The 26,974-nt window shown below is 38.6% G+C and overlaps 1 protein-coding gene across 1 annotated transcript; it reads right to left on the bottom strand.

The window, feature by feature from the left end:
• Nucleotides 1-427: 427 nt before the first annotated feature.
• On the bottom strand, nt 428-26,303 carry OPN5 (opsin 5). Its single transcript, XM_055134070.1, has 6 exons — nt 26,174-26,303; nt 22,042-22,161; nt 17,834-18,004; nt 13,543-13,877; nt 5,433-5,674; nt 428-491 (listed from the first exon to the last, which is right to left on the bottom strand). The coding sequence occupies exons 1-6, from the start codon at nt 26,301-26,303 to the stop codon at nt 428-430; spliced, it is 1,062 nt and encodes a 353-aa protein (XP_054990045.1).
• Between the last annotated feature and the right edge of the window lie 671 nt (nt 26,304-26,974).

The following is a 26,974-nucleotide window of genomic DNA, read 5'->3' as shown; positions in this document are numbered from 1 at the left end:
TGATCCCATATACTGCCTGCATGATCTCCTACCTACATGAGCTCAGGCTGCCATATCCCTGTATTATATTAAGAAACAATCATGACAATGTACAAAAATAATAGCCTAATAACTAAAATTTGAATAACATAATAGTCCAGACAAAATATGCTATTTGGCATGACAGTGGGTTTTCAGTATAAATCCAAAGAATATTCCAGGGAGGCACATCCTAGTAACACTTCTTATAGTAGTAGCCTATAATTGGATTTCCATTTGGTCATTTTAATTTCCCAGAAAATTCTGACTCAAGGAAAAAGAGAGAAGGTGTACAAAATATAAAAAATAGAATATAAAGAGAAAAGTGTGATCACAATCAAACATTCAGAGCAGGGAAGAGGCAAATAAGTGACTAAAATTTTGTCCATGAGAGATGCTGTGTCCATCTTCATACCTCTTGATGAATTTCCAGTACAGCAGAAGACTTCCTGACTGTGGTCACAGTGTGCAGCCTAAACACAGAAGAAAACTAATTAACACCTATATATGTATGTACATATATACATATATATAATGCATATCCATACATACTCATATTTACATATAAACCTCAAACTTAACTAACATAAACATTTAAAATAATAACTTAGTTTATAATATTTAAATTCAAAAAATCCCTCAGGTAGAATATTCTAAAGCTCAAGCCATGGGATTGTGCCCTGGTGAGTTCGCTGTTGTTCAAGGACAGAACTCATTGCATGCGTACCTCCCATTCAGTTGGGCTCTGTGTCTCAGTTACTAAAAGGTTGCTCTTGGACAAAACAACATTCAAACAAGGACACTTGTGGGAAATTCAGTGACAGTAGCACTGCCAAGTTCGGAACTCTGTTCTTTGTTCTCTATCTTTACTAAAATATAAGAAATGTGCAATGCTTCCATTGTCTAACACACACACACACACACACACACACACACACACACACACACACACACACACACACACACACACCATACCTTTTGAACGCCAATAGCTGATCTGAGGTTGGTCTAATTGGTCTAGTGGTCTAGCATCTGATATCCGGTTCCCCTGTCCCTCAATGTAGATGTGTAAAGATTATAAATGCCTGAGCTGCACTGCCCACCCTTTCTCTTCTCAGGCACTAAAGAATTTCAGCAGCCACTGTAGAAGAAAGTCATCTGGGAGAACTCATAAACTTCACAAACAGCTAAAGCTCAAGACCACTTGAGTCCAACCACAGCATGGGTGCCGTCTGGGCAACAATATTTTTTTCAAAGCTCACTGGAGCCCCTATTACATTGCCAGGGGAGAGAAGCACTGTTTACAAAATCCAGGAGTGTGCATCTGGACAGCCAGGTGTGATGAATAATAACATTTCTAAAAGGACTCTTGGCCACATTTTTTTTCTCCTTGACTCATCTGTAGCTACCAAAATCTCAGGGGATTCACTTCAGGGGATAAAGATAAGTTAACATTTAATGAACTGTTAAAATTACTGAGCATTTATTCCCACAATCTCATATTCATTACATTAGCGTTTTTTATTTGAACTCAAAACATTTCCCAGGAGCGGCTTCCATAATGAGCAAATACATAATACATTTCAGATCTTGGAAAGAAAAGAACAATCAGATAAACAAATCCAGTTTCATTTATTTGGATTATTCTAGAAACACATTACTAGCTTCATATCTCCTTACCTCATTCTTTGGGCCTCCATATTACTCATTTTCCTAGCATCTTAACAACAGGGATAAATCAGACAAGGTGGGGGATCCTTTGAAAAGTTAAAAAGAAATCTCCAACAACTCACCACACCTCCTTAGCATTCCTTCCTGAAGATATGTCAACCACTGGAATCTAAGAACTCCTCCAAGATTTAGCTTTTATGGTGAGAAGCTCAAATGTTAGGAAATAGCCCTTATCTTCCTCTTGCAAAAGTAATCACTATATATATATACATATATATATATATATGTATATATATACATATATATATACTGCTTTTTTGGGTTACAGTTGGCAATGCACAGGGGTTACTCCTGGCTCATGCACTCAGGAATTACTACTGGTGGTGCTCGAGGGACCATATGTGATGCTGGGAATTGAACCTGGGTTAGCCGTGCACAAGGCAAACGCCCTACCCACTGTGCTATTGCTCCAGCCCCAGTAATCACAAACAGCTTAAAGAAGCAGGCAAACTGATCTGTCTCTTGGCTGACTGATTTTTTTTTAAAGGGTGGTGACTTTAAGTCACTCTCTTCCAAATAAATTTCCCTCTATTGTTGTTGGATGTTGATGTGCTCCTCACATTTGTAAGCTAATGTACAGAATCCAGAGTCAGTCTAAAGCAAAATTATGAGGTAAGCATAATCTGCCTTCACCCATTCCTGTCAAATTCCCATCCTCACCAGATGAAGAAGTGGCTCATTATTTTCTCCCTTAGCAACTCTAGTAAAAGTTTTCTCTCCACCTGCACTGATCACGAGATATTAGTATTTTATAAGGTCAAGGTGTTATTACTTTCTAAATAGATGGATTTTAGCATTTGAATTTAAATACTCAATTCAGTGGAAATGTATTAATCACCCACAATGATTAAAAAAACCTCATTAATAGTTGCCACCTAGAGTGTCTTCACTCTCTGGCTTTCTGTGTGTGTGTGTGTGTGTGTGTGTGTGTGTGTGTGTGTGTGTGTGTGTGTCTGATGTGTGACACACACTGTTTGATCCTTACAACTTTGTTAGATACCACTGGAATGGCTTCACAATCAGCTCATCCTAATCTCTAATTTGCCCAAAGATAGAGAGTTATTAACAATAGCAGGATCTATAGTAAAAAATGGTCTCCAGACTCCACTCACAGCATGATCTTTTACTTCTGTCTTATTTTTTTTTTCATTTCATTCTTTGAGGACACCAAGGGTCAAAAGACTTGTCACTAGGCTGGGCATATGACTTAGTAGTAGAGTACATGTCTTGCATGTCTGAGGCCCTGGGTTGGATCCCCTGCACCATGTGGTTCCTTAGCACGACCACTACCACTACTATAACAAGAACTGTATTTTATTTGCCACGTGGTAAGGTAAAATAGCAGACAACAGAAGAGACCTGGTAGAAATGATAGGGGTGAGGAAGAGCAGGTATGCTACTTACATCCAAAAATGGTGCTTATCTTTCCATTGGTTTTGCCTTTAAGAATCATTTGCCCAAATTCAATAAAAGAACATGGCAAAAAAATAAACTTCTTATATCTAGTCTTAACTTTTTATCTACATTCCTTATTTACTTTGGGAAATTATTATTGAAAAATACCAAAATACCTAGACCCCAGTGCAAAAAATTAAGAGGGTTCAGTGAGCCTGGAGCTTGCTCAGAGTGTTCACATAATCCTATGGATTCAGGTAACTCCATATTCTTCTTAAATTTGTGGTCCACAATAAACAGAAGATCGCCAGGACTCCTCAACTTTTTTACCTACTCTGAGTCTTAATCATTGTCAGGGAAAATGCTCCTGAATTCTCAGACTCACTTGTTCATTTGGGTATCAGAAATAGCTTGAAAGAGCATGAGTTTTAAAATTCAACAGATCTAAATTTAAATTCCTACTCTACTACTTCACTGTGAAAACCTGGACAGCTTCCAGAATCTTAACCTAACTTGAATCTCAGTTTCCTTAGATGACAAATAAAAAGTTAATGCGAGACTCTTAATAATAAAGAACCTAGAAGAGAGTAAAATGTTATCTCCCTGCTTACTTTTCACCTCTTAGCCAATGACATAAATGTCCCCAAACAGATACATTTTTTGTTTATGAATTTAATTTTGGAATATTAGCAAGAAGACTGATATTCAGAGGGAATTTGGTTCCAGATAAGGAAAAGTGATGAATAACAGCTGCTCGAATGTGCATACCTCCGTATTCCATTCACTCTAAAATTGGGGACTGGGGACATTTTCCCACTGTCTACCCATGTATCCAACCCCAACTGTAGGATAACATTGCCTCAGGCAGTTTAGGTTTATTGGGTTACTCCCATCACAGTGCTCCCATTCCTCTGTATTTATTTGTAACTTCTTTCTTTGTGTTCTGCTGACTTGTAAACATTGTTTTTCTCTTCTCCTTGAGTCGCTTGCATAGTTTATTCTGAGCCATGTCTTTTTTGTATGGGCACATGAACATTGTAGCAAATGCTATGCTTTGTAACCTGGGAGTCATTTGACTCTACATGATATTTTCCTCCTGAGCATCTGTTCTCTCTCATCATAAGCCTCAGCTGCCCTTACTTCCTAGCACCCCCAAAAGCAGGGTCCCGATGAGACACGGGACGAACTCAGGGCAAGCGGTGAGTTGTGTGCTACCCTGGCATTGAGATGGGCCTGGCCAAAGTGCCTAATGCTTAACTATAAGTTAAGAGCTTGGTCATGGACAAATGCTGTCATGATCCAAAAAGTAATAAATAGTTTGGACCCTGTTAGGGTTAGGAATGATTAATCTGACCTGAGCACTGTAGTCTGAGTCTGTTGCAAGATATTGCCAGGAGAGCTACCCTATAAGCCTCAATGTATCTCTTACTGTGTCCATACAAAAATAACTAGTATTAAGATGTTAATGGAGTTTTTGGACTGAGGAAAAGAGAAAAATACCTTAAGAGATATTTTGCCTGGGTGCCCTCAGGAAGGGCTTTGGAATGCCCCTAGGTGGTGTTTCCTTTGAACCTGGTGGGCCCTCAGGAAGGGCTTTCTTATGTTGATTTTGCTACCAGATTGTGTGTAGCCCAGAGGGCAAGGTGGAGAGAGACAAGTAGGGAGAGACTAGTGAAGAGGAGAATCCTGAGAGCGGGAATGAGGAGTGAGGAGTGAGGAAGGAAGACTGCTGGGAGAGAGAGAGGAGAGAGGAGAAATGGGGAGCTCAGAGAGACTGGAACAGGAGCGTGGAGAGAATGGAATAAATAGCAACTGATCAACCAACCGGCCTGGCCCTCGTTTCCTCTTTCGTCTGCGCCATGGGCCAGACCGCTCCAGCTGGGCGAGTGGCCTGGGACTGATCCCCAGAACGGGGGCGGGGGGGGGGGGGAGGATACGGGGGAGGGAGGGGAGGCCAACCCGGGGGTGGCCCACGGAGAGAGCCGCTGGGGCTTTCCCCCTGTCGCCTCCTGGCAGAAGTTTTTTACACCCAACCTATCTAATTATTGGCTTTTAGTACTTTTTATGAACATATAATAAAGCCTTGTAATGTCTCCATTGTGAGACGTGTTGTCAACGGAGATGTTACTGGTGCCCGCTCGAGCAATTTGATGAGCAATGGGAAGATAGTGCTATAATAAAGTCTGCGCTAGCCTAGCTAGGAAGACAGCATATTAGCTAAATTGAGCCCTACAGATTTTTAAATAAAATGAATCTATATTGTTTATTAACAACTTCTGAAATGTTACCTGAAGTCGTCCAAAGATTTCTTCTTGGTTGCCCTCAGACCACCAGATTGACAACAGGCAAATCTGTAATCGATGACCTGGTAAATGATTGGATTGTACATTGCTGCTGACTTTGCAAGGAGGGTTGGCACCACAGAGAGTTGAATGGGGATGGAGTTGGGCCTCCCAAAAGCTGACCAGACAGAGACCACTGCGTAGGGAATCCAGGCAATCAGGAAGCCAGCACAAATCAACATTGCCACCTGGCGAGGTAAAGCAGCAGAGAATAGAATCAAGAGACCTGGTGGAAATGACAGAAATGGGGAAGAGCAGGTATCCTACTTACAGTCAAGAATGGCTCTTATCTTTCCATTTATCTTGCCTGTAGGAATCATTTCATATGGACTTCTGAGACAGTCAACCAGAATAAGTTATTACAATTCTTTATCCCATTTACCACTTCCTATTCATTCATCACTCTAAAATCTGAATACCCAAAACCCTGATGTTTAACTCTATGCAAATTATCAAGAGTTACACTAAGGAAGAAACCATGCTTTAAAAACTTTACTGTTCATGACATTTTCATCCTTCTCAACTTATATCCCCTTAAAAAATCAATGGAAAATGAATCCACTTTGATGAAATTTTAAATCAGCCATATTTGCCCCAGAAAAAGTGTGCCCTTATTTGAAATTCTAATGTAAATTTTGTTTAGGTATTTTTATTAAGCATAATTTCTTTGGGCTCTAGTTGTTCTCAAGTTTGAGTGGAAATGTTCAAAGCAGAAAGTAAAATAGAATCATCAAGCTTTAACCAACAAAAGTTTTATAAAACAAGTTTCCCAGGAAGAAATTTCTTCTCACAAATTTAAAATTAAGGGTCTCTCAACTTTTGGCCCAAAGAATTTAAAGTAACTTTATTGGGTTCTCATAATCTGAAATTCAGTTTCTTTAGTAATACCATCCTAATGAACTCCCTGTGAATATCCATCCCTACAAGTCATCTCCCTTTAATTCAAGAAACCCTTCTTAATAGTCTTTTGTGCAGGACATTATCCCAAGTGCATGAAGGCACCATTGCACATACCTTAGTTCCTGGCTGGTGTCGCCTTAGAATAGAAATAACTACAGTACAAGGCAGAATAGGATTTAAGTGCCAGCTCAGAGGAGGACAATATTACATCCTATAGGGGAAAATTAAGAACAGTTTCATGGAGAATGTGGTATTTAAACACATATTGGTAAGTAAATAAAAGAACAGTAGTGAAGACCAGCATGAGCAACAGTGTAGACAAGTATGTGTGAGGCTTGTTTGAGAACTAGGGAACAATTCATTTTGTCCTATGAAAAAACAACCAAGGAAGTTGTGGTGGAAAGAAAGAAAACAACAGAGTACTCAGGGTTTGGTTAACATATTAGTGGGCTTGCATTTAATTTCATCTGCTTTGAGGTATTCAGAGACTGTTGAGCATGAGTGCTGTGCTTAGGAAGTTCTCATGCAAAATCAAATACAGTAGAAAGAAATAGAAGGCAGAAGGATATTGTTCAATCATTCAATAAAAAAATGGTTTTAATGAATGTATTCATTGAAAGGCAGATAAATCAATGAACAAAGACGATGCATACCCAGCCAGCTTATTAGCAGGTTTAGGCAACAGTCTGAGAAATAAAAGGGGTCTTAATTAGAGTATTGTCACTGGCAAATAAAAATCCATGCTTTAGGCTTTATTTAAATTTGAGCTATCTTATGTCCTAGTTAAGAGAAGTTGAACTAAGTTCACTGTCAATATACTTACACTAGAGTATTTGTTCTGTAAGATAAACAATAAAACTACAATCAGATTAATTCTCTGTGTAATGAATGCCTGTTTTTTTGTTTGTTTGTATTTATTTTTCTTTTCCCACTATAGTTTCTAACTTAGTTTTGCCAGTGTTTCTTACAAGAGGTTTTATGGTGTTGGCATGGGAGGTATCATAAGACCCAGACTAAGCAGAAAATGTTATACCTCTGACTACAGCAGAACAGAATTGACTTTTTTTGTACTTTTTTGTTCCTAAAACTTCAAAAGATGTTTGAGTTGTGTTTATGTGTCTTGGAGGCAATGAGAGTTGTGTATGCTTTTGTATTTGAGTCATTTAATTGGAAATCTTTTTATTCATAACACGGTCATTTATGCACCTGTATATTTCACTATGGTCTCATGGAAACAGCACTATCAAAGGTAAGAGAACGGCTTTATACCCCCACATGATTTTTATAACCACCCCTCAATAGGGTGTGTTTACCCTGGGAGCCTCACAGTTGTGAGGTAGGTCAAGAAAGAAGTATAGAAAATCCACTCTAAAGTCTCAGGTTCCAAACGTACAGCCCCAAATGTCAAGGTTCATCTCTAAAAATGAACTGTAGCCCAGAAGCATCTCACAGTCCCCACTTTGTATTTTGTGATTCTAAGTCCCCAAGAGATGAATTGAGTGAACCCAGACCTCCGGCATATCATAAACCCTGTGCTAGAGCACTGAAGCCTTGTGTTCAAATCCTGAACCAGCTGATACTTGCTTCACAGTCATAAATAAAGCCTAATTCCCCCACCTCTCCGGTTTTTCATCTTCCTGCAGAAGCTTACCCAGGAAAGCTAGTATTTGGTTTGGTTTCTGTGACTTTCATTTGTAAATGCAATGACTACCTCCAAGCTCACTGGGAGCATCCCTTTTTTTTTTCTTTTCTAAATCCCCAAATAAACAATAACTATATAAATAAAACTTGCTTTAGCAGATGTCTGGGAACTTAACATAGCTGCATCCTTTCTCCTTTGGTGAGTCATATGATGATTTCACAGTATCTCAAAAGCTGTTTTCTGTGTTGCTGCCAAAGTCATTGACAAAAAATAGATTAGCACTTAGTCCATAATATTTTCTACATCTTACAATTCTTTTACTTTAATGGGAGTGTGCAAGGGGGTACAGGAAGGAGGACTTAAAACATTTGCATTATGGTATCCTTTTAAGAAGGACATAGGAGAATTAAGTAAACCAGGGTTTAAATACCTAGCAAATGAATCATTGTGGTTTTACTGAGATTAGAATAAAGTTAAATACTTTAAATGGAACGACTTGAAATCAAGTTCAAAATAACAATAAAACCCTAAGTCTAAGAGGCACTAAGCATGTTACTTACATTTTTGAAATGTATACAACATTAGTATATGAAACATTTTCTATAGCATTTTATGTAAAATATATACTCCACAACATATTAAACATTAATATATTAAATATTAAAGCTAAAACATGCTAGACAAAACTTTTAAAAACTTTGAGTTACACTTAGTTTTCCCAGCACTTCCTACTCAATTTGGAATGTATTTCATCTTTCCCCAATGTGCTTCTAGATTTCTTCGCTTCTTCTGTTTTTGAATATTTCTGCCTCAGATAACCTTAAATCAAGTCTAAAACATTTCTTTATCCATAAACATTTCTTACGTTGTTTGTTTTTAAATTGCTTCACTTTTATCACTGTCTTCCGGTTAACTGGAAAAACAGTGGAACTTTAAATTCTTAAATTAGACATTTTTGTGGGAGGACATTCACAGAATACATGTTTAGCATCTACAAAAGAATCACACATCTGCAGCCCAGTTCATTTTAAATATATCTTTCTGCATAGGACCCAGGAATATCAGTATATTCCAGCTACAGTTCAAGTTGGCATTAGTGTTACAAAAGCAAAAGAGTCTGCATTCTTATCGATTCCACCAAAATAGTTAACTAAATTAATAATAGAAAACAGGGATTATGAGTAAATGTTTTATATTATATAAGGGTCTTTGGGCCCAGTATCTAAAAATTGTTCCAACAATGGTTCCAAATGAAGCAGGCCCAGTCCTCTCTTGGAGTCGAGAGATGGGGGAAGTTATAGAGGAAAAGAACTTCTAATTCACTAAGAACCACTATTCCCAGACCAACAAAACTCCTCCATCATTTTCCTTGATAACACCTTAGCAAAGTCTCAGCCTATACAAAGAGCCTAGACATAGGCAAAATGGAACATGCCTATAAAGTAAATCCTTACCCCCAAGCTATTCATGACACTATAGTCTCTCTGGGGAATCCTGTTGTCTCTCGGAAGCATTTATTTTTCCTCATTTCTTTTAATAAAACTATTTTACTTCAAACAAGCAAAACCCCAAAAGAGCATTTTACTCCCTTCCACAAGCTTCAGTGCCCAGATAAGGGGAAGATTTTGAACTTACTTGAAGCTGCATACTACTTTGAATAATAAAAGAAATGAGAAAAAGGCATAGAATTGATGTGTAAATTGAGGCTTAAGAGAAGAGGCAGAGACTATCAAATTACCAAAGCAATCTACAGATTCAATACAATCATTATCAAAGCACCAGCATCATGTTTCAAGGAAATAGACCAAATAATTCTAAAACTTTTATAGAGCTAAAAAAAAACCTTCATTGGGGCTGGAGTAATAGCGCAGTGGGTAAGGCATTTGCCTTGCACAAGGCCGACCCGGGTTAGATTCCCAGCATCCCAGGGCACCGCCAGGGGTAATTCCTGAGTGCAGACCCAGGATTGACCCCTGTGTGACCCAAAAAGAAAAAAAAAAAAACAATAACAAAAAACACCTTCATTACCCAAAGAAATTCTAAGGGAAAAGAAGAAAAATGAAAGCATTCCTTGACTTTACATGCATTATGAAGAAATAGCTATTAAAATCAAGTGAATTTGGAACCCAAAACAGGCATAGAAACCAATGCAACAAAATTTAGAGACCAGAAATAAACACACACTTAAACATCTAATCTAAGGAAGGGATGTCAAGATCATAGGATGGAAAAGAAAAAAAAGCCAACTCTTCCACTAAGTAGTATTGGGAAAACTGGGATTTCAGGTAAAAAAAAAAAACCAAACTAAAAACCAAAAAAACAAACCAAACAAATAGATCACTAGATAAGTATGTATACATATATATTAAAATGAAGCAATGTAACAATAAACTTCAATTATGCAACTTCAATCCTCCATATTCTTCCTGCCTCCACATAGGAAGCCTCTTATTTAGTGGTACTACCAATAGCAAGAGGGAAGGTGGGGAATTGAACAACTATGAACTATCTCCAATGCCCTCACATATATTAAAATGGGGGGGGGGGGCATTTGCCTTATACTCAGTCCACTCAGGTTCAGTCCTCAGCACCATAGATGACCCCCAACCCCACTAGGAATGATCCCTGAGCATCGAGTTAGGAGTTAGCCCTTAGTTCCGCTAATTGTGGCCCAAAACACAAACAATAATAATAAGGTATAATAAGCTTTGGTAACTTTCAAAATATTTAGTCATATGTCAGCTCTAAGCACGTGTGATTTGATTTTCTTCCATTTCGTTGACAGAATGACAGCTAAAGCCAACTGCCCCAGACCCTCTTTCAAACACTTACAAATAAAAAATTTGAAGTCTGCTGTATTCTACCCTGATTATGATCTTAGTAGAAAATACTAACATGCTTTTTTTCAAAAGTAAAAGAAGAATTTTGCACTTCCCTATTGCATTTTTTTTTCAAATCTTAAAATACAACTATTCTAAACAAGCAAATGCTATGATTGAAAGGAGATGGTGTACATGAGGTCACACCACTCTCTACATCTACACCGATGTACTTTGGTGTTTTGATCAAAAACTGACCCCAAGAGTCCCCAGTTAGTATAATATTGTATACTTATATATCATTTCCTCTTCAAAGATCAGGAAATGGTGTGTAAGTATACAATTAAAAATAAAACAAAGGAGACTTTACCATTCATTACAGGTGAACCAAGACTTTGTGGTAGGGATTCATCTATTCAGAAGGTATTCCCAAAGACCTTTAAACAATCCAACCAATCTAGCCATTTTCATTGACTCCTGGAAATTTAGAAAATAAGTTAGATCATTTAGTTCTTCCCTTCACTGAGGTGAAATAAAAAATCCAGTGAAGCTGATTTCTTGCCCAGAATAAGCAAGTCAGATACTGAGTTATAAAGCCACAGAAATTGACTTTGACTAACTTATGCAGAATGTGTTAGTTACTAAAGCATCACTGAAGATGCTAGATTTAGACCTGACGACCAAAATTATACTCCCAGGCTGCTGTGACCTGAACTGGCTCTGATGCAGAAACCGCTGCTTTTAGAGCCATTTTCTCTGAAGAGAGCTCTCTATTCCTTCACTTGATGTCACTACTTCTTCAGACAGGCGGATAGAGCTGGTACCTAGCTAAAGTCCAGCTGCAAAGGGAATTTTGGAGAATAAATGATCCTTTAGGTATCTTCTAAATTAAAAGTTGGTCTTTGCACAGTCACATTGTTTCTCCCCCACAGAACTCCCTTGCAAGACACAAAATGTTGGAAATTCCTTAAAACAGAAATTCCGGATGCAGAAAGGAGTTCAGCCACAAGCAGCAAAAATAAATAACAAATCTTAGTAAGAATTCTCAGAGGCTGTCCCCAGTTTCAAATTCTTTCCATCAACAAATATGTAACAGATCCTCAGATAATAATTTTGTTTGGCATCGATGAGAGAAAAAATACATCCTGGCCAACAAACAAAAAAATATTATGTGAGGACATGCGTTCATTATGCACTGTTTTGCTTGAAGTTAAAGTTTCCAAGAACCCATGCAGAACCTTGTGTTGTATGGACAATAGTCAGACTACAGAACTAAGATCATCAAGAGGTACGAGTAGAGAGGTGAATGGTCAAGAGGTACAAGTAGAGAGGTGAATGGCAGGGGACCTTGGGACATGGTGAAGAGAAGTGGGTAGTGGGGTAGGGTGTGGTGTTTGAACATTACATGCCTGAAACTATCATTAATAGCATTGTAAAACTTAGTGCCTTGATAAAAATTAGAAAGATAAAGGAATTGTGCTAGTCCTGGGGACACTAAGTGAAGAAAAAGATACAGTGCTTAACCTCATGGACCTTATGAAGATGAACATTGAACAAAAATAAGTATGTCACTGGCATACACAAGAGTAAGTATTTCACTGATGATGAATTCTAATTCATGATGAGTTTAAAGAAATATAAAAAAAGATAGCAATGGAATATTATCATATAGGGACTTGAATGTAATATGGGCATGTTTCCCTGGGATGTGACATTTAAGCTATGAACAACTAGAATGAACAGAAAAATGGAGTTAATTATTTGGATTTTTAAGAAAGCAATACAGTTCAGTTTCCCACAAACTGTCCTAAGAGTCCATATTGGTGAATATCTCTGAATTGGAACCCACAATGAAAAATAACATCCTATAAGCCATAAAAGAGGAGAGTATTTGAGAAATGGCTACCTAGGAGGTTTAGAAAGGCTTCATAATCAATGTGGAAGAACAAAGGAAAATAAATGTCTCCTCAGATACAAAACAAACCAAAGCACTCAAGTCAGGAGGGACTGCTTAGCACTCATCCAAGTAGTTATATTAAAGTATAGATCATATTCAACAACCGACCATGATTATTCTAGTCATACTGATTAAGTATTAGCAGGAATGAGGCAGGGTGGTGAGGGGACAGGGAGCTTGTGGCTGGGAAAAGATTGAAAACAACAAGAAATTAAGCACTTGTTTTCTATAGCAAAGAGTGACTAGCACCATTTGGTAAAAGACAGTTCCAAGTGCTCTGATAGCCAAGAGGGTTTGGGAAGGTGTTCTAGGAGAAATAATGGAATAGAAGAGAAACCCAGATACTAAGTATAGGCCTGAGATACTAATGGTGATCTACAAGAACTAGATAAATGAATGAGAAGTGCCAATTATATGCCATAGTCGTATTTGGAAAAATTGATCTTTGCTTCTGTCTTTATCTTCCTGTCACCCTCATCATCTCCCTCATTAAAGGAGCAGTAAGAGTGTTCATGGTACTGTGTGCAGGCTTTTATAATGCAGAAATACCTGAAGAAGTAAAATACAGTTAAAGTAATAATAAGAATTCTCGAAGCAATCTCCTACCACTTTGTGACAAGCACATTTCCTCATTATTTTACACTGAGGTATAGAACTTTATAATTAGTTTCAGGTATACAGCATAAGATGTTTAATTGATCCATACACCCCACTATAAGCTAATAATACTGCAGTTACCTTGGTCAGTTTCATTTCCAGCACGTGGCTGCTATGAATCCGACTGTCGAAATGAGCTACTTCTTTGGAGGAGGACTTAACCTTGGCAATGATCTTCACATAGGAGAATACGATCACAGCCGTTGGCAGCAAGAGGCAGAAGAAGAGGATGTTCAGGATGAAAATCTGGCCCCCTACTGAGGCCTGGGCCAGCCACCAGTCCAGAGTGCAGGAGGTTCCAAAGGGCTCAGGTGCGTAGTCCCCCAGACCTACCAAAGGCATGGTGGTCCAGAAGGAAGCATAGGCCCAGATGACTACCAGGCAGATGTAGGCGTGCTTTCTTTTCAGCCAAACCCCTGGAGGTGAAGAAAAGCATTACCAGGATGTAATCTGCCTACACCCGAATACCTCCCCTTGATATGTCAAATTCCACATCCACAGAGTTATTCCATTGGATTCTGGGAGAAAAGGCAAGATAACTGAAGTCTGAGGGAGAGTGGAATAAAGGGAGAAAGTTCCAGAGCATGGACCCTTTTTTCTAAGAAAGTAACATGGAGAGTGAATTCACAGGAAACGTTTTCTTTAGGCACATGGGAGCCTGGGGAGGGGAAAGTGACAAAAGCTAGGGAAAGGTGACAGTAAAGAGATGAGGGGATCCTGCAGACCAGGGACAGAATTGGGAGAGCAAATGAAAGGGACTTGGCCATTCTAATCAACACAAGATGTCAACAGAATAGAAGGACCCAGCCTAGGACATATGTGCATGGGTCATTCAAGGTAAAGTCCTTTGGGGGAGGTGAGAACAGATACAATATTGCTCGCAGTTCTAGCTTTCTTGCTAAGAGGCTCTGTGTCTCTTGTCTTGTTTTGTTTTCCTAAGCACTTGTCAAGTGGGGTTGATGGGCCGTGATCATGACTGTTTGGTGTGATGTTAGCTGCTAGCATGGCTGGGCCAGCTCAGGGAGAGCAGATTTTAACTCTTCAGCCATTATTAACACCAGCATCACACTCGCACAACCAACGCAGGAGAGGGAAAGTCTAGAGGGAGTGTCTCATGTTCTCCCAAAGTAATTATGTGAACATATTTCCAGGAAAACAAAAATGAGCTCCACTATTCAGGGCTGGTTTCCGTTAACCAAAAGAGAACTTCAAGAGAAAGATACAGTGCTGTTTTCTAAGACAAGCTGTAGGCAATACTGATTGTTGTTGTTGTTCCCCAAATTCAACATAACCACCAAAGACATGTCAGCCTGCTCTACGTCTGCTGCCTGCACAGGAAATTCCCTCCACACCCCACTTATCACCTCCTACTAAAAGAGTCCAAGAAGGGACTCACTCCTAATGTCTTGATTTTGTACAAGCAGAGAAGAAATATCAGAACATATTCAATAAAATCTGAATGATTGATTTCTTTCACATCAACTAAAAACGTGCCTCTACTTAGTGCCACGTGAGGTTTGGGAAGTCAGAAGGTCTAATTCTTCTCATTCCTAGATTTACTTCTTCAAGTATCCTTTCTAGATGGCGGTGTACTTAGCAACAAAATGAAAGAATAACAATCTATTGCTTACATGTCTTACTAAGACAAACTGAAATCATGTAAGTTCCACTTTCCAAACTATGACGATCTACCTTTGTATCATAAAATACAAATTTCTTGAGTCCATTCAGGTAGGGGTAACAATCATGTAGCCGCAATATTTTCAGCTCTTATTCATCCCTTAAAATGGCTAAGACATTGGTATGGGCAGTCACATATATCTATAGGAGTTGCATAGGCATAGGGATAAGCATTTATGGTTAAAGTTCTCGGTGAGGTGTTTTATACTTACATTCGAGTGTGGTGAAAGGCTGGCAAGTACAGGAGGGAGTAGATTAGTAGATTGGTTCTGTGTTGCTCCAGGAGTCAGAACTAGGACCAATGGGTGGAGGTTACTGGGAGGCAGTTTTGTCTCAATATAAGGAATAACATTGTAACAGTGAGAGCAGACCCACCGGAGAATGGGCTGCCTTGTGCAATAGTAAGCTCCTGGTCACTGGTCATTGGAAATATTCAAGAAGAGGCCAAGTGGCTGTCTGTTAGGGATGTCTTAAAACAGTTCATCACATAACATGGGAGAAGAGTCTACATGCCCCCCAGCGACCTTCCTATTCCAACATTTTAAGACACTGTGTGAGGGTTGGAAAGTGCGTCCGATCGAATGATGGAACCATAGTACTGAGAACCAACCTTAGATGGAGCTGGAAATATACATATGCAGTTCCCCATTTCCCATAAAGCATTATGCTCTGCCACGATTCCAAGGGTAGGAGGTAACATCTCTTTTAAAGACCCACAGTCTAAATTCAAGAAAGTATTTTACAAGAACACCCATCCTAACTTGATGAAAATAAAATTAAAAAATTTAAAAAAGAAAGAAAACCCATCCTGCAAATATTTCCAGAAAGTTGAGTGCTTGACCTTCTCTTTGCTGAATCTAAAGTTATATTTAAAATGTTTGTAGGACCAATAATAAGTTTACAAAGAGTAAAAATGGAATCTAAAAGTATCCCAAGTACGTATAATTGTCTACATCTGTTACCTTAGAAATTTGGATTCAAGCTATTTTTATAGGTGAATTTAAATTATTTAGAGAAAGGAGATACATTATTTTAATGTGTGGGATTTTAAAGAAAATGATTCATAAGCCTACCATCCCTTGGGAGTGATTTTCTTAAAGTTTGGGGCTTTGAACTATCAAAATATAAAAGAAAGGTAATGGCGAGATTATATAAGGGGTAAATCAGGTGCTTAACTTGCAAACAAAGATAGCAGTTAGAATCCCCAAGACTTTATATGGTCCCTCAAGCACCAGCAGGGATCACTACTGAACACAGAGCCCAGAATATTCTTTGAGCACTGACTGCTGTGTTTAGCCCAAAAGTCTGCTTCCCCCAGTTTCTTTTTTTTTGCTTTTTTCTTTTCTTTTTTTTTGCTTTTTGGGTCACACCCAGGGGTTCCTCCTGGCTCTGCACTTCAGGAATTACCCCTGGTGGTGCTCAGGGGACCATATGGGATGCTGGGAATTGAACCCGGGTCAGTCGCGTGCCAGGCAAATGCCCTACCCATTGTGCTATTGTTCCAGCCCCTCCCCCACTTCTTTTGACTTACAAAATTGGTTTATTTATAATTCGGTATTTTAAAATTGTTATTAGGATTTTAATTTTTATGTATTTCCCTGGCAGGCATCCTTTGTTTTCTTAAATCAGGAGGCAAAGTATAGGAAACCTCAGCTAAGTCTGAATTTAAGAGATTTACCTGCTGCTACAATCAGTAGAAGTTAACTTTTAACCACTGAGAATTAGAGGAGTCCAAAACACTCTGATGCATTCAAATGATATCAACTTAATTTAAAAATTAGTAATTTTTAAAAGATTAATAATTTTAAAATCAAATTAGTCAAATATAAAGGGGAAAAATTAATAAATAAATGTAAAGGAAAATTCCACCCTATTAAGTGTGTCAACCACGTGAAATTTCCCACTTTACATTCCAGGCCATGTTTTGTCACATGGCCACACCTACTTTGACAAAATAAGCAAGGCCACTTTATCTAGAGAACATCAAAATTGTGCTTGGTTCTCAATACTAACGTTTTAGGGAGATTAAATAAATTTTCAGAACTTAAAAGAAGCAAACATAAATAAGAGTCTAACTTTTAGTATATAGAATCAGCTATTTATTTTTAAATAATATAAATGTATTGTCTGAGATCTCACTTATCATTTGCTGAACCCCTCACTAATTCTTTCATCTTTCTACCTACCAACATCATAAAAAAATGCTGAGTGATGTTTCTGCTCCCATGACTTTTCCTGCAGGCAGAACTCCACAGCTCAGGAATCTCACATCCTTGAGTTCACAGTGAGCCTGAATATATTAGAAAACACTCAGAAAACCTTTTTTTATCTTTACCCTTACACTAAACATCATGAACCCAGCATCCTTTCATTGTACTTGATGTCTTCTGTGTGATGCCAAAATGTGGTAGAAGCTCACGTACACACTCATACAAGGAAACTCATCTGAAAGTACCAGAGCCAGACACCAGGCATTGCTATAAAAGTTACACATTCAAGAAACCTACGTGGGCACAAGCTCAAATCTTCAAACATAGGTTAGAACAAGACAAGGCTATACGTAGAAACACTCTTGGCATGTCTGTGATTATTAGTAACTATTGTCAATTCCCTGTGGGCAAAATATGTGCAGCTCTGACACTCAATTCACCTAACTTTTGCCAATCACAGAGGGAGGAACCTTCATACTTACCATAAGAGAGATAGCAGATTTTCAGGTATCGGTCCAGGCTGACAGCAGTCATAGTGATAAGACTTCCACAGCCAAAGAAAAATCCAGCCCATCCATACCATCGGCAACCCATCCAGCCAAACACCCAGCGGTGACAGAAGCAAGAGATGATTGTGAACGGTTTGCCTACAACTAGAGCACCAAGCAAAGTGTTATGGGAATGTCCCTCCGCAGGAAAAACTTACCCCTATCTTAATTAACTGGTGTCTTATATTTTATCCTGACAAGCGATTGCCATTTTGGTCTGATTTGGTTATAACCAGGCCCAGATTTCTAAGGTGTCAATGATTTCTTTTTTTTTTTTAGCTTTTTTTTTTTTAATTGAATCACCGTGAAAACAGTTACAAAGCTTTCAGGATTCAGTCTCAGTCATACAATGATCAAACACCCATCCCTTCATCAGTGCACATGTTCCACCACCAAGAACCCAGTTATAACCTTCCTCCCACTCCCCACCCTGCCCTGCCTGTGTGGCAGATGATTTTCACTTTACTCTCTCTTTACTTTGATTTTCAATCGATTTTCGACAGAGAACCCACTATTATTATTTGGAGTTTTTCCCCAACAATCAGACCTGTCGAAAGGACATCATTAGATCATATGTTTTCTATTGCTGATCCATTAGTGCTTTTTCTACAAAGCATGCTTGAACTATTACCATACCCTGCACCCACACTATTCATCATGGTCCTCCCAGAAGAGAATGGACTGAGTCTGGCTATCCAAACAGTTTTCTCCTTACAATAGGAAAACGAAGTGACTGATATTCATAGCCTCCAGGTACTAGACCTGGCCCAGTATTCCCTTCTTTGGTATGCAAATATTGATTATCCCCCTCCCCCCACACACATACACCCCTTCTACAATAATGACTCAGTACCTAGTAGGTAACAAGGACAACCTTATATTTAAAAGAACAAACAAAAGAACCAAATAGTTCATAATAGGGGACATCAATGATGGAATGATAGGGTAGTGATGAATGACAAAGGAAATACCAAAAAGAGAAAGTAGACAGAAACAGTGTCTCATTCATAGAAACTGGGAAGATAGCTCTGAGGGTGCATTATTTAGGGAAATGCCTGAATCTGCAGTTGAAAGTCAAGCAAATATTTAGAGAAAAAAATATTCCAGTAAAGATGATGGCAAACTCCAAGCCTAAGGTAAAGGTCTGCCAAACAGTGAGTGTAAATTCTTTGTGTTAGTTAGTGTGTCTATTACTGTCAATGATATCAACTTATCAGCTAACATTCTTCTGGGTGAGGAGACCCATTAGCAAAAGTTATTTTAAGCTTTCTTCTGGAGATTTTGATGAACCTTTGAAATGCCATCCACAAATGTAAAGTAACAGTATAGGAGACTAACACCCAGGGATAACAGAGATAAGGGCCAGGAGGATTGCTTCAGGGCTTGAAAGCCAGCCTGACATGCTAGGGAAAGATGTAGCTGGGATGGAGAAAGGGAACACTAAGTGAATGATGCTTGGAGAACTCACTCGGGTTGGGAGATGCATGCTGTAAGTAGACGGACCATGGACCGAACATAACGGCCACTTACTACCTGTATTGCAAACCATAACACCCAAAAGGTAAGAGAGAGTAAAAGGGGCTGTGCCTGCCACAGAGGGGGACGGAGTGGGGGTGGAGGGAGGGTTACTGGGTGGAGAATGGGCACTGGTTGAGGGATGGGTACTCGATCATTATATGACTGAAACGTAAGCATGAAAGTTTTTAAGTCTGTAACTGTCTCACAGTGATTCATTTAAAAACATATTTTTAATTAAAAATAAATCAATAAATGAAATGCCATCCACAATGTCTCTCCCTTCTTGATTAGTGAAATGGTGTTGAACCCAGTGAACACAAGAATATTGGTTTGCTTTTTTTTTTTTTTGCTTCGCTTTGCTTTGCTTTATTTTAAAGAATAATCTGGGTTATAATTCTAGCTTAATCTCTCTGGAGTAAACCTACACACCTCCCAGGTGATTTTAATGCATATACAGAATTTAAAAAGCCACTGTTAATTTAAAAACAAATTTAGCTATATAGATAAAATATATCTGCTTCTTAGAGTATAAATCGACCCGGAGGAGGGTGGCAAGATGGGGTGATGTGGGTAAAAATTCGTCAAAGTGAATTGGAAGGGAAAGTGTGAAAGAAATAGAAATACTCAGAGGTTGAAGAGTGATCAAGGTTTATCAGAGAAAACTACTGTCTGGAAGAAAACACTTGATGGTGAATTGCTCTAAAGCTGAGTAAATGAGATGGTTTGTGCAATTCTAAGGCAAATTCTGTTTGGTTGAAAGCATTCTCAATGTGTCCAGCCCATTAAAGGCATTTTATTCAAGCCTAGTGTGAATCCAATTACTATTCACTGCTGAGGGGTGTAGCTGAAATGACAGCTTTCATTCAAATATTTCATGTTCCGAACTGGGGAAGAGAACTTTCAGAGTTCAGCTGGGCGAGCTGACCAGGAAGCAAAACATTCATGTTGCGACATCGCCATCGCGTGGTAATAGTCAAAATAGCAGTCACTCGTCATTTTCAAAATTTCCCTGTTTAGCCTTGACAACTCTCACAGAAAATATGTGATGCTCCTCTTCCTGTATTTTTCCACTAGAGCTCAAGACTTTTAAGTCTGTGTACACTGAGAAAAACCTTCCCAAATGAAACACCAATCTCAATGAGGACAATGAGCTCTGTGATAGCGACTCAAAAGAAGGGGGCTAGTTATGGAAGCCTTGTATTTAGACACTATTAGTAATGGCAGAAAAATATATATATATATATATTTATGAAAACATTTTGAAAAAAATATTTTGACTTTTTGGGTCATATCTGGCGCTGTTACTCCTGGCCCTGCATTCATGAATTACTCCTGGCTGTGCTCAGGGGACCATAAAGGGTGCTGCGGATGGAACCCAGGGTGGCCATGTGTAAGGCAAAGCTCTACCCGCGTCCCATCACTCCAGCACCCTAGAAAATACTTTTAAAGGGGAACTTTAGATAGCAAACGCTGAAAGTTTTCCAGCAGAAAGAGCTACTGAAAGCTTCAGATTCAATCTCCCCCTTTCTTGTAATAAATAATAGAATGTTGTTATTTGAAGATATGTTTTAGTGGATTTAGGCAGTTTTGAAATTTTCCTAGAACAAAGCAACAGGAGGGCCTCACACCGTAATGGTCATATTTGTAGAAATAAAACACAGTGAGAACTTTCATTCCAACTCCTTGCTGCATTGCCAGAAAGGTCAAAAGAACCTGACAAGAATCAGCGGTTTATAATTTGGACTACATACTGAACTTTAATTATCCTGATGACAGTAATATTTCCAGCCATTTAAATCAAAATGTTAATCTGGTTGAATACCCAGCACCACTTACGCTTCCCCCAGCACTAATGGGAATGATTTCTGGTCACAGAGCCAGGAGTAAGTCCTGAGCATCCCTGGATATGGCCACAAACAACAGTTTAAAAAATCAAAGTCTTGGGGCTGGAGCGATAGCACAGCAGGTAGGGCGTTTGCTTTGCATGAGACCGACCTGGGTTCGATTCCCAGCATCCCATATGGTCCCCTGAGCACCGCCAGGAGTAATTCCTGAGTGCAGAGCCCTGAGCATCGCCGGGTGTGACCCAAAAAGAAAAAAAATCAAAGTCTTGGGCTATGAAATGCATATGTGGGTTTTCTTTTTGTAAGTTTCCCCAATCACTCTTTGTCGGGTGGGGGGGGGGACGGGCTGAGGGAACCAAGTTTGAAAAGCACTGACTGTGTTAAGCTGCATTTAACTTGCTCCTTCTTGATATTTATTTTAGCAAATTTCCGTTAGGTCCAAAGGAGAGTTAAAAACAACCCCTTTGTTTTTTTTAACCTGTCCATTGTGATTTTCAAATCATTTCTACCACTAGACTTAAAGTGTCTAATTACACATCTGGGGCCCTGTATTATTCCAGATTTTATACTCTGCCCCTAACCTGTCTGCTACATAAAAAAGAAACAATAGATGTTCTTTTAATGTTCTTCAGCCTGAACAGCACTATGGTGATAGTACTTCAAACTCTGAGAAAGATGATTTGTGAAGGGTGGAATTAGAGGGTTTGGCCACATGGGGTGGTCTCTGCTAAAATAGGGAAAGGTTCAAAGGCCCCAAACAAAAGAGCATGACTCTGTTACCTGAAATGCCCAGATCACAGACTGCTAAATTGATAGTCATTATTTCAGCAGGTCTCAGCTTCTTCTTTCGTCTAGAAGACATATAAAGGACATACCCATTTCCAAATGTGGACAGAATCCCTACAAGGAAAAAAATATAAATTCCCATCGTTAAAATGAGGAGATACGCATTCATGTATTAAGAAACACTTTTCAATTTCAAAAAAATGGACACCATAGATTTAGAGGGTGGTGAGAGGACTCTAAATAAAAATCTAAATTAAGAAGATGAAATAAAGAGCATGAGTTGTGAGTGAGTGACAGGTGAGGGTTGGGTTACCCCCAAAGGGAAAGGAGTTGGGGGGTTATAAGACTGAACTTACCCAGAAAAAGGAACCACTAACTTCCCACTGAAGCTCAGGAGGGTGTGGGAACCCCAATGGTCAGTTCTTGTACTGGCCCCCAGGGTGGAGTATTTCCTTAGCCATTTTTTTTATGGAGTATTGATTGGCTTTATAGAACTCCCTCCCTCTGATTGGTAGGGTTAATAAATTCTGAAGATGAAGAGACCCAAACCCAGCGGAGTGTTTTCACTAGCCCTGTGGACTCCCATGGAAGCATCAATATTCACAAGAGGCACAGGCCGAAAAGGCAGGCCCAGCATCCTGCAGGGAAAGGATCGTCTCCTGGAAACATATCCCAGGCCCTTTGGCCTCCGAGGACAACCTGGACTCTGGATATCTGCAGCTGCAACTGGACTAGGTATCAGGGGGAAGTAGGTGACATTGATAATATGGGTTCTCCCCCTCCCACCAGAGGGAGGGAAAGTGACCCTCAACCCAGCAACCTCCTAGCAATAGTATAAGTCTTTATATCCTTTTATTAACTATTTGACTTGGCATTACAATGAAACTGTTCAAAAGTTCTTTTAAACCCAGTTTAAATCCAAAAAAGACCCAATCACTACTGACTTTATTTAAGAAAAGAATACACCTACTTCCATAGCTTAACATGTAGAGTAGATTTCTTCAGGAATTCTTGCTTCATAGTGTGGCTGTGTATAAATGAGAATCTGGTACAGCTGCCTTTAGTAGTAAGGAATAAGGAGAGTATTAACAGGAGAAACCCAGATTTTTCTAATTTAATTTCTACTTCTCCACCACAATTCATTGGGGGCAGGGGGGCAAGGAAAAAAATGTGTGTTCCAGTTGATGGTATGAAACCACCAGGAACTAACTGCATTGTGCTCTTAGGGAATTCAGAGTCTCTGGAGTCAGTGATGCTTAGTGAGTGGTCCGTTAAAACCTCTTTTAACTTTCTTAAGGGAGAAGAGGAAAAAAATAGAAAAGATTATGGAGTTCTAGAACAAACCAACTAAAATAAAACTTACGTTAGTTTAAAGGAAACCCGCTAACAAGGCACACTGGAAAATTAAAAATGTGAAAGCATGGCTTGAAAGGTATAAATAAATGCCATCTACTTTGCATCCAAGAAGACTAACAATAATAGGTAGACATATGCATTTGGTACACAAAGTTTGCTGAAACACCTTTGTTTTTCTATATTTTGTCTGACATTTAATTGCTTACTTTTTCTTATATTGGCATGAATTCTGTTTCCTAAGGTTTATCTGAGTGCTTCCAATATTATCCAAAAAAAAAAAAGTTTACTCTCTGAGCAGCATATAGATTATTTCCAAAGGTAATCTTATCTATAGGGAAGATTTAGAGAATGCTTTCAGGAGACTTAAAGGAAAATAAGATTAAGAAGATAAAGATTAAAGGCAGAAATGTTCAGATGATCAAAATCCTGATTCTATGAATACAAAAAAGAAAACTCATATATAGACTCTTAATAAATTAAACATTTACACAGTGAAAGTGTAGAATGAAAACTGGTATGTATTTTGCTTCACTCCAAACTTAGTCCTCTCTTTCCACCTTCTGATTTTCCATAGGACTTCTCCCATCTAAAACCTCACCAAGAACCTTGGTTCTACTCACCCCCCACCAAAAAAAAAAAACCCATTCCATAAGGGACTGGAAACAGACAAAACCAAGTCCCAAGCTTGGCTCCAGTATAGAGCAAATCTCTCCTGCGCACTCTCCCCTCACACTTAAGGAATCTTCTAGCACACACTTCTGCCTCTACCCTCAGTGCCCTGAAATACCAGATACTACCTCTGAATATCTTCCTGGACCTCGTTTTATAGCTTCATGTCTCTGTGATGAATATGACAGTGGACTTTATTTCCAACCCCGTGTTCACTGAGTGAAAATTCTCCTAGATTCCACATCCAGCTCCACTGACTCCTCCATCCTGACTTCACATTCAGCCTATCTTCCTTTGCTCCATCTTGCCAGAGTGGGGAATGGATTGATCCATCCTCCTATTTTGTTTCATCTAGATAAATTTGCTAGGTAAAAGATGCTTTTTTCCCCCTTTTTGGGTCACATCTGAAAATACTCAGGGGTTACTTCTGGCTCTGCTCCTAGGAATCACTCCTGGCAGTGGTCAGGGGACCATATGGGATGCTGGGAATTGAATCTGGGTGCAAGGCAAACACCCTTGCAGCTAAACTATAGCTCCAGTCCCAAAGAAGCCCTTTTGAAATGTATTCTTTATAATAGATTGAGACAGATTCAACTCAATCAGTAAGATGCTTACTTTTCTGCCTTTCTAATCATTGAAAGTGCTTATTAAGTTTAATTTTTTTTAACTGTTGATTTTACTGCTGCCATATGTTCCCTGTACAAAGGAAGTTCGCTCCTTGTGGCTATTGCTATAATCCCAGCAACTTAAAGAATGGGCACTGAATATGCACTTGTGTTTCAAAGGACATGGGGTCCATTTTAGGAAATGTAATTTAATTAAGTATGGTAAAAGCTAATAATAAAGCCAAGAGAATTCCTTTGCAGTAGAATTTCTGTTTCATTCTCATTGGTTTCAAGCACTGACTATAAAGAGGTCTGCAGACTTTTCTAATGCATTTGACCAGTTTCAAGAGGTTAAATGAAATTCTTAGCCAGTAATAAACAGATGATAGAGAAACGGGAGAAAGGATAGAGGTGAGAGAATTAGAGAAAAAGAGAGAAGGCTTGACCCAACATCTGAAAAGATTAAAGGCAGACACACCTAAAGACATAACCCACCTGCATACTGGTTACCCAATTTAAAACAACTTTGAATTTAAGAGAAGTAGTGTGGTTAAATTCCGATTGCCTAGACTATTGCTGTCAAATAAAAATAAAATATAGCCAGAAATGTGAGTCACATATATGTTTGTTTTCTCATAGTCACATAAAATAGTAAAAATGTTCCTATGTAATATTTAAAATACATTTGTTAACCTGATATCTCTAGAATGCTATGGATTTGACAAGGAGTCAATTTTTACAAAATTATTGAGGTACTATATCTTATTTTTCTAATTTCAAATCTTCTATACCTAATATGTATTTATACTACTGTCTATCTCACCTTAACACAGCACAGTTCAAATACCTCATGAGGCCATCACGTTGGACAGCATAGTCTGGGGCAAATTTACCACATTGCAAATTATGCCCCAAGATGCATAATTTTTACCCTGAACTGGATTTCATTCACCATTACATTTCTCCAACTGGCTCCCAAATCACTAAGTGATATTACTGTGATGCAGCTTTAGAGGAAGTAAATTTACTATGTGCATTGTCAATGATAGCCCTGGGTCAGAGTTTCCTCCTTTTTGGAAGGAGGACCTTGAATTAGATTCTTCGAGATTTATGCTGAACTTATAGTCTCTTGGTTCTATCAAAAGCATATTTCACAAAATAAAAGCACTCTGATTAAATAAAATATCATTTGCATTAATTTTGTTATCCAGAAGACAGACCTAGTACCAAAGCAACCAAAAATAAAATGTCACCTCAAAATATATTATTTTGTTATTAAGAATGTCAAGGGATTATTATCCCTATCATATAGAGTGGTCATATCTAGAAGCATTGTTTGAACTCTGCAATACCTTCCTACTTTCTATTTTTCTCCCTCTCTTCACCTTGACTCAAAATATTCATTGAAGTATTAAAATCTCTGTACAAAGTTAGTGTTACCAACCCCATGAATTTTCTAGATGCAACCTTTGCACCAAAAAATTAAGGAAGCTTACCAATTATTGTCAGGTAAAAGCCAGCCACTAAATCCGCTTCCCAGGAAAGTTTGGAAGCAAAGGGGTCTCCATCTCGAAGGTAGTGAGGCAGGTTCTCATCCTGGGGTAGGGCTGTGTGGTTTAGCGCCATGCTGATCTCCAGCCACCAGGAGTCTGAAAAGCAGATTCGTAGGAATTCAGCGAATCTGAGTATGCCAACTTGAGCCCTCTCATAACTGACATCCCACAGTGTTTCTAGCAAAAGAAATTCTCAGGGTAACATTTGATTTGCTAATTAATTGGTGAACATTTTCCATGTTTCTTCAATGATTCCAGTATGTACTCATTTATTCAGCAGATTATCCAAACTATGTTTTCTCATTTCTTCATCACATGACTTTTTATGGTCCTTTCAACCCTCGCTAAGGTAAATAAGAGGTCGAAGGTCAAATTCTGACCACTTCATAAATATATATGTGTGATTTCTAGTCTATTGCCACCTGATACATGTCAACATAAATATACTATGTAATTATGTGTAAATAAATAATTGATAATAACCATAATATATGCTTATTATATAAATGCATAGAATTATATAATACTGAGACATATATCATAATTATATGTATGCTTATCAAAACGGAACACTGCACAAATATTTTAAATATATTATAACTATGATAGACTACAATTAAGACTGATGATTCTCAGATCATTTCAGATATGAAGATATGGGTTTCATTATTTATTGATTTTGTTTTATTGGACAGTCATAGGAGGGCTTTTTCGGGGGGATAACCCTAGTAACTCAAAAGATAT

The sequence above is a fragment of the Sorex araneus genome, chromosome 4 (genome assembly GCF_027595985.1).
Source record: "Sorex araneus isolate mSorAra2 chromosome 4, mSorAra2.pri, whole genome shotgun sequence".
NCBI classification, from domain to species: Eukaryota; Metazoa; Chordata; class Mammalia; order Eulipotyphla; family Soricidae; genus Sorex; species Sorex araneus.
Note: the sequence above shows the minus strand (reverse complement) of the source record. Positions and strands in the feature narration are given on the sequence as shown.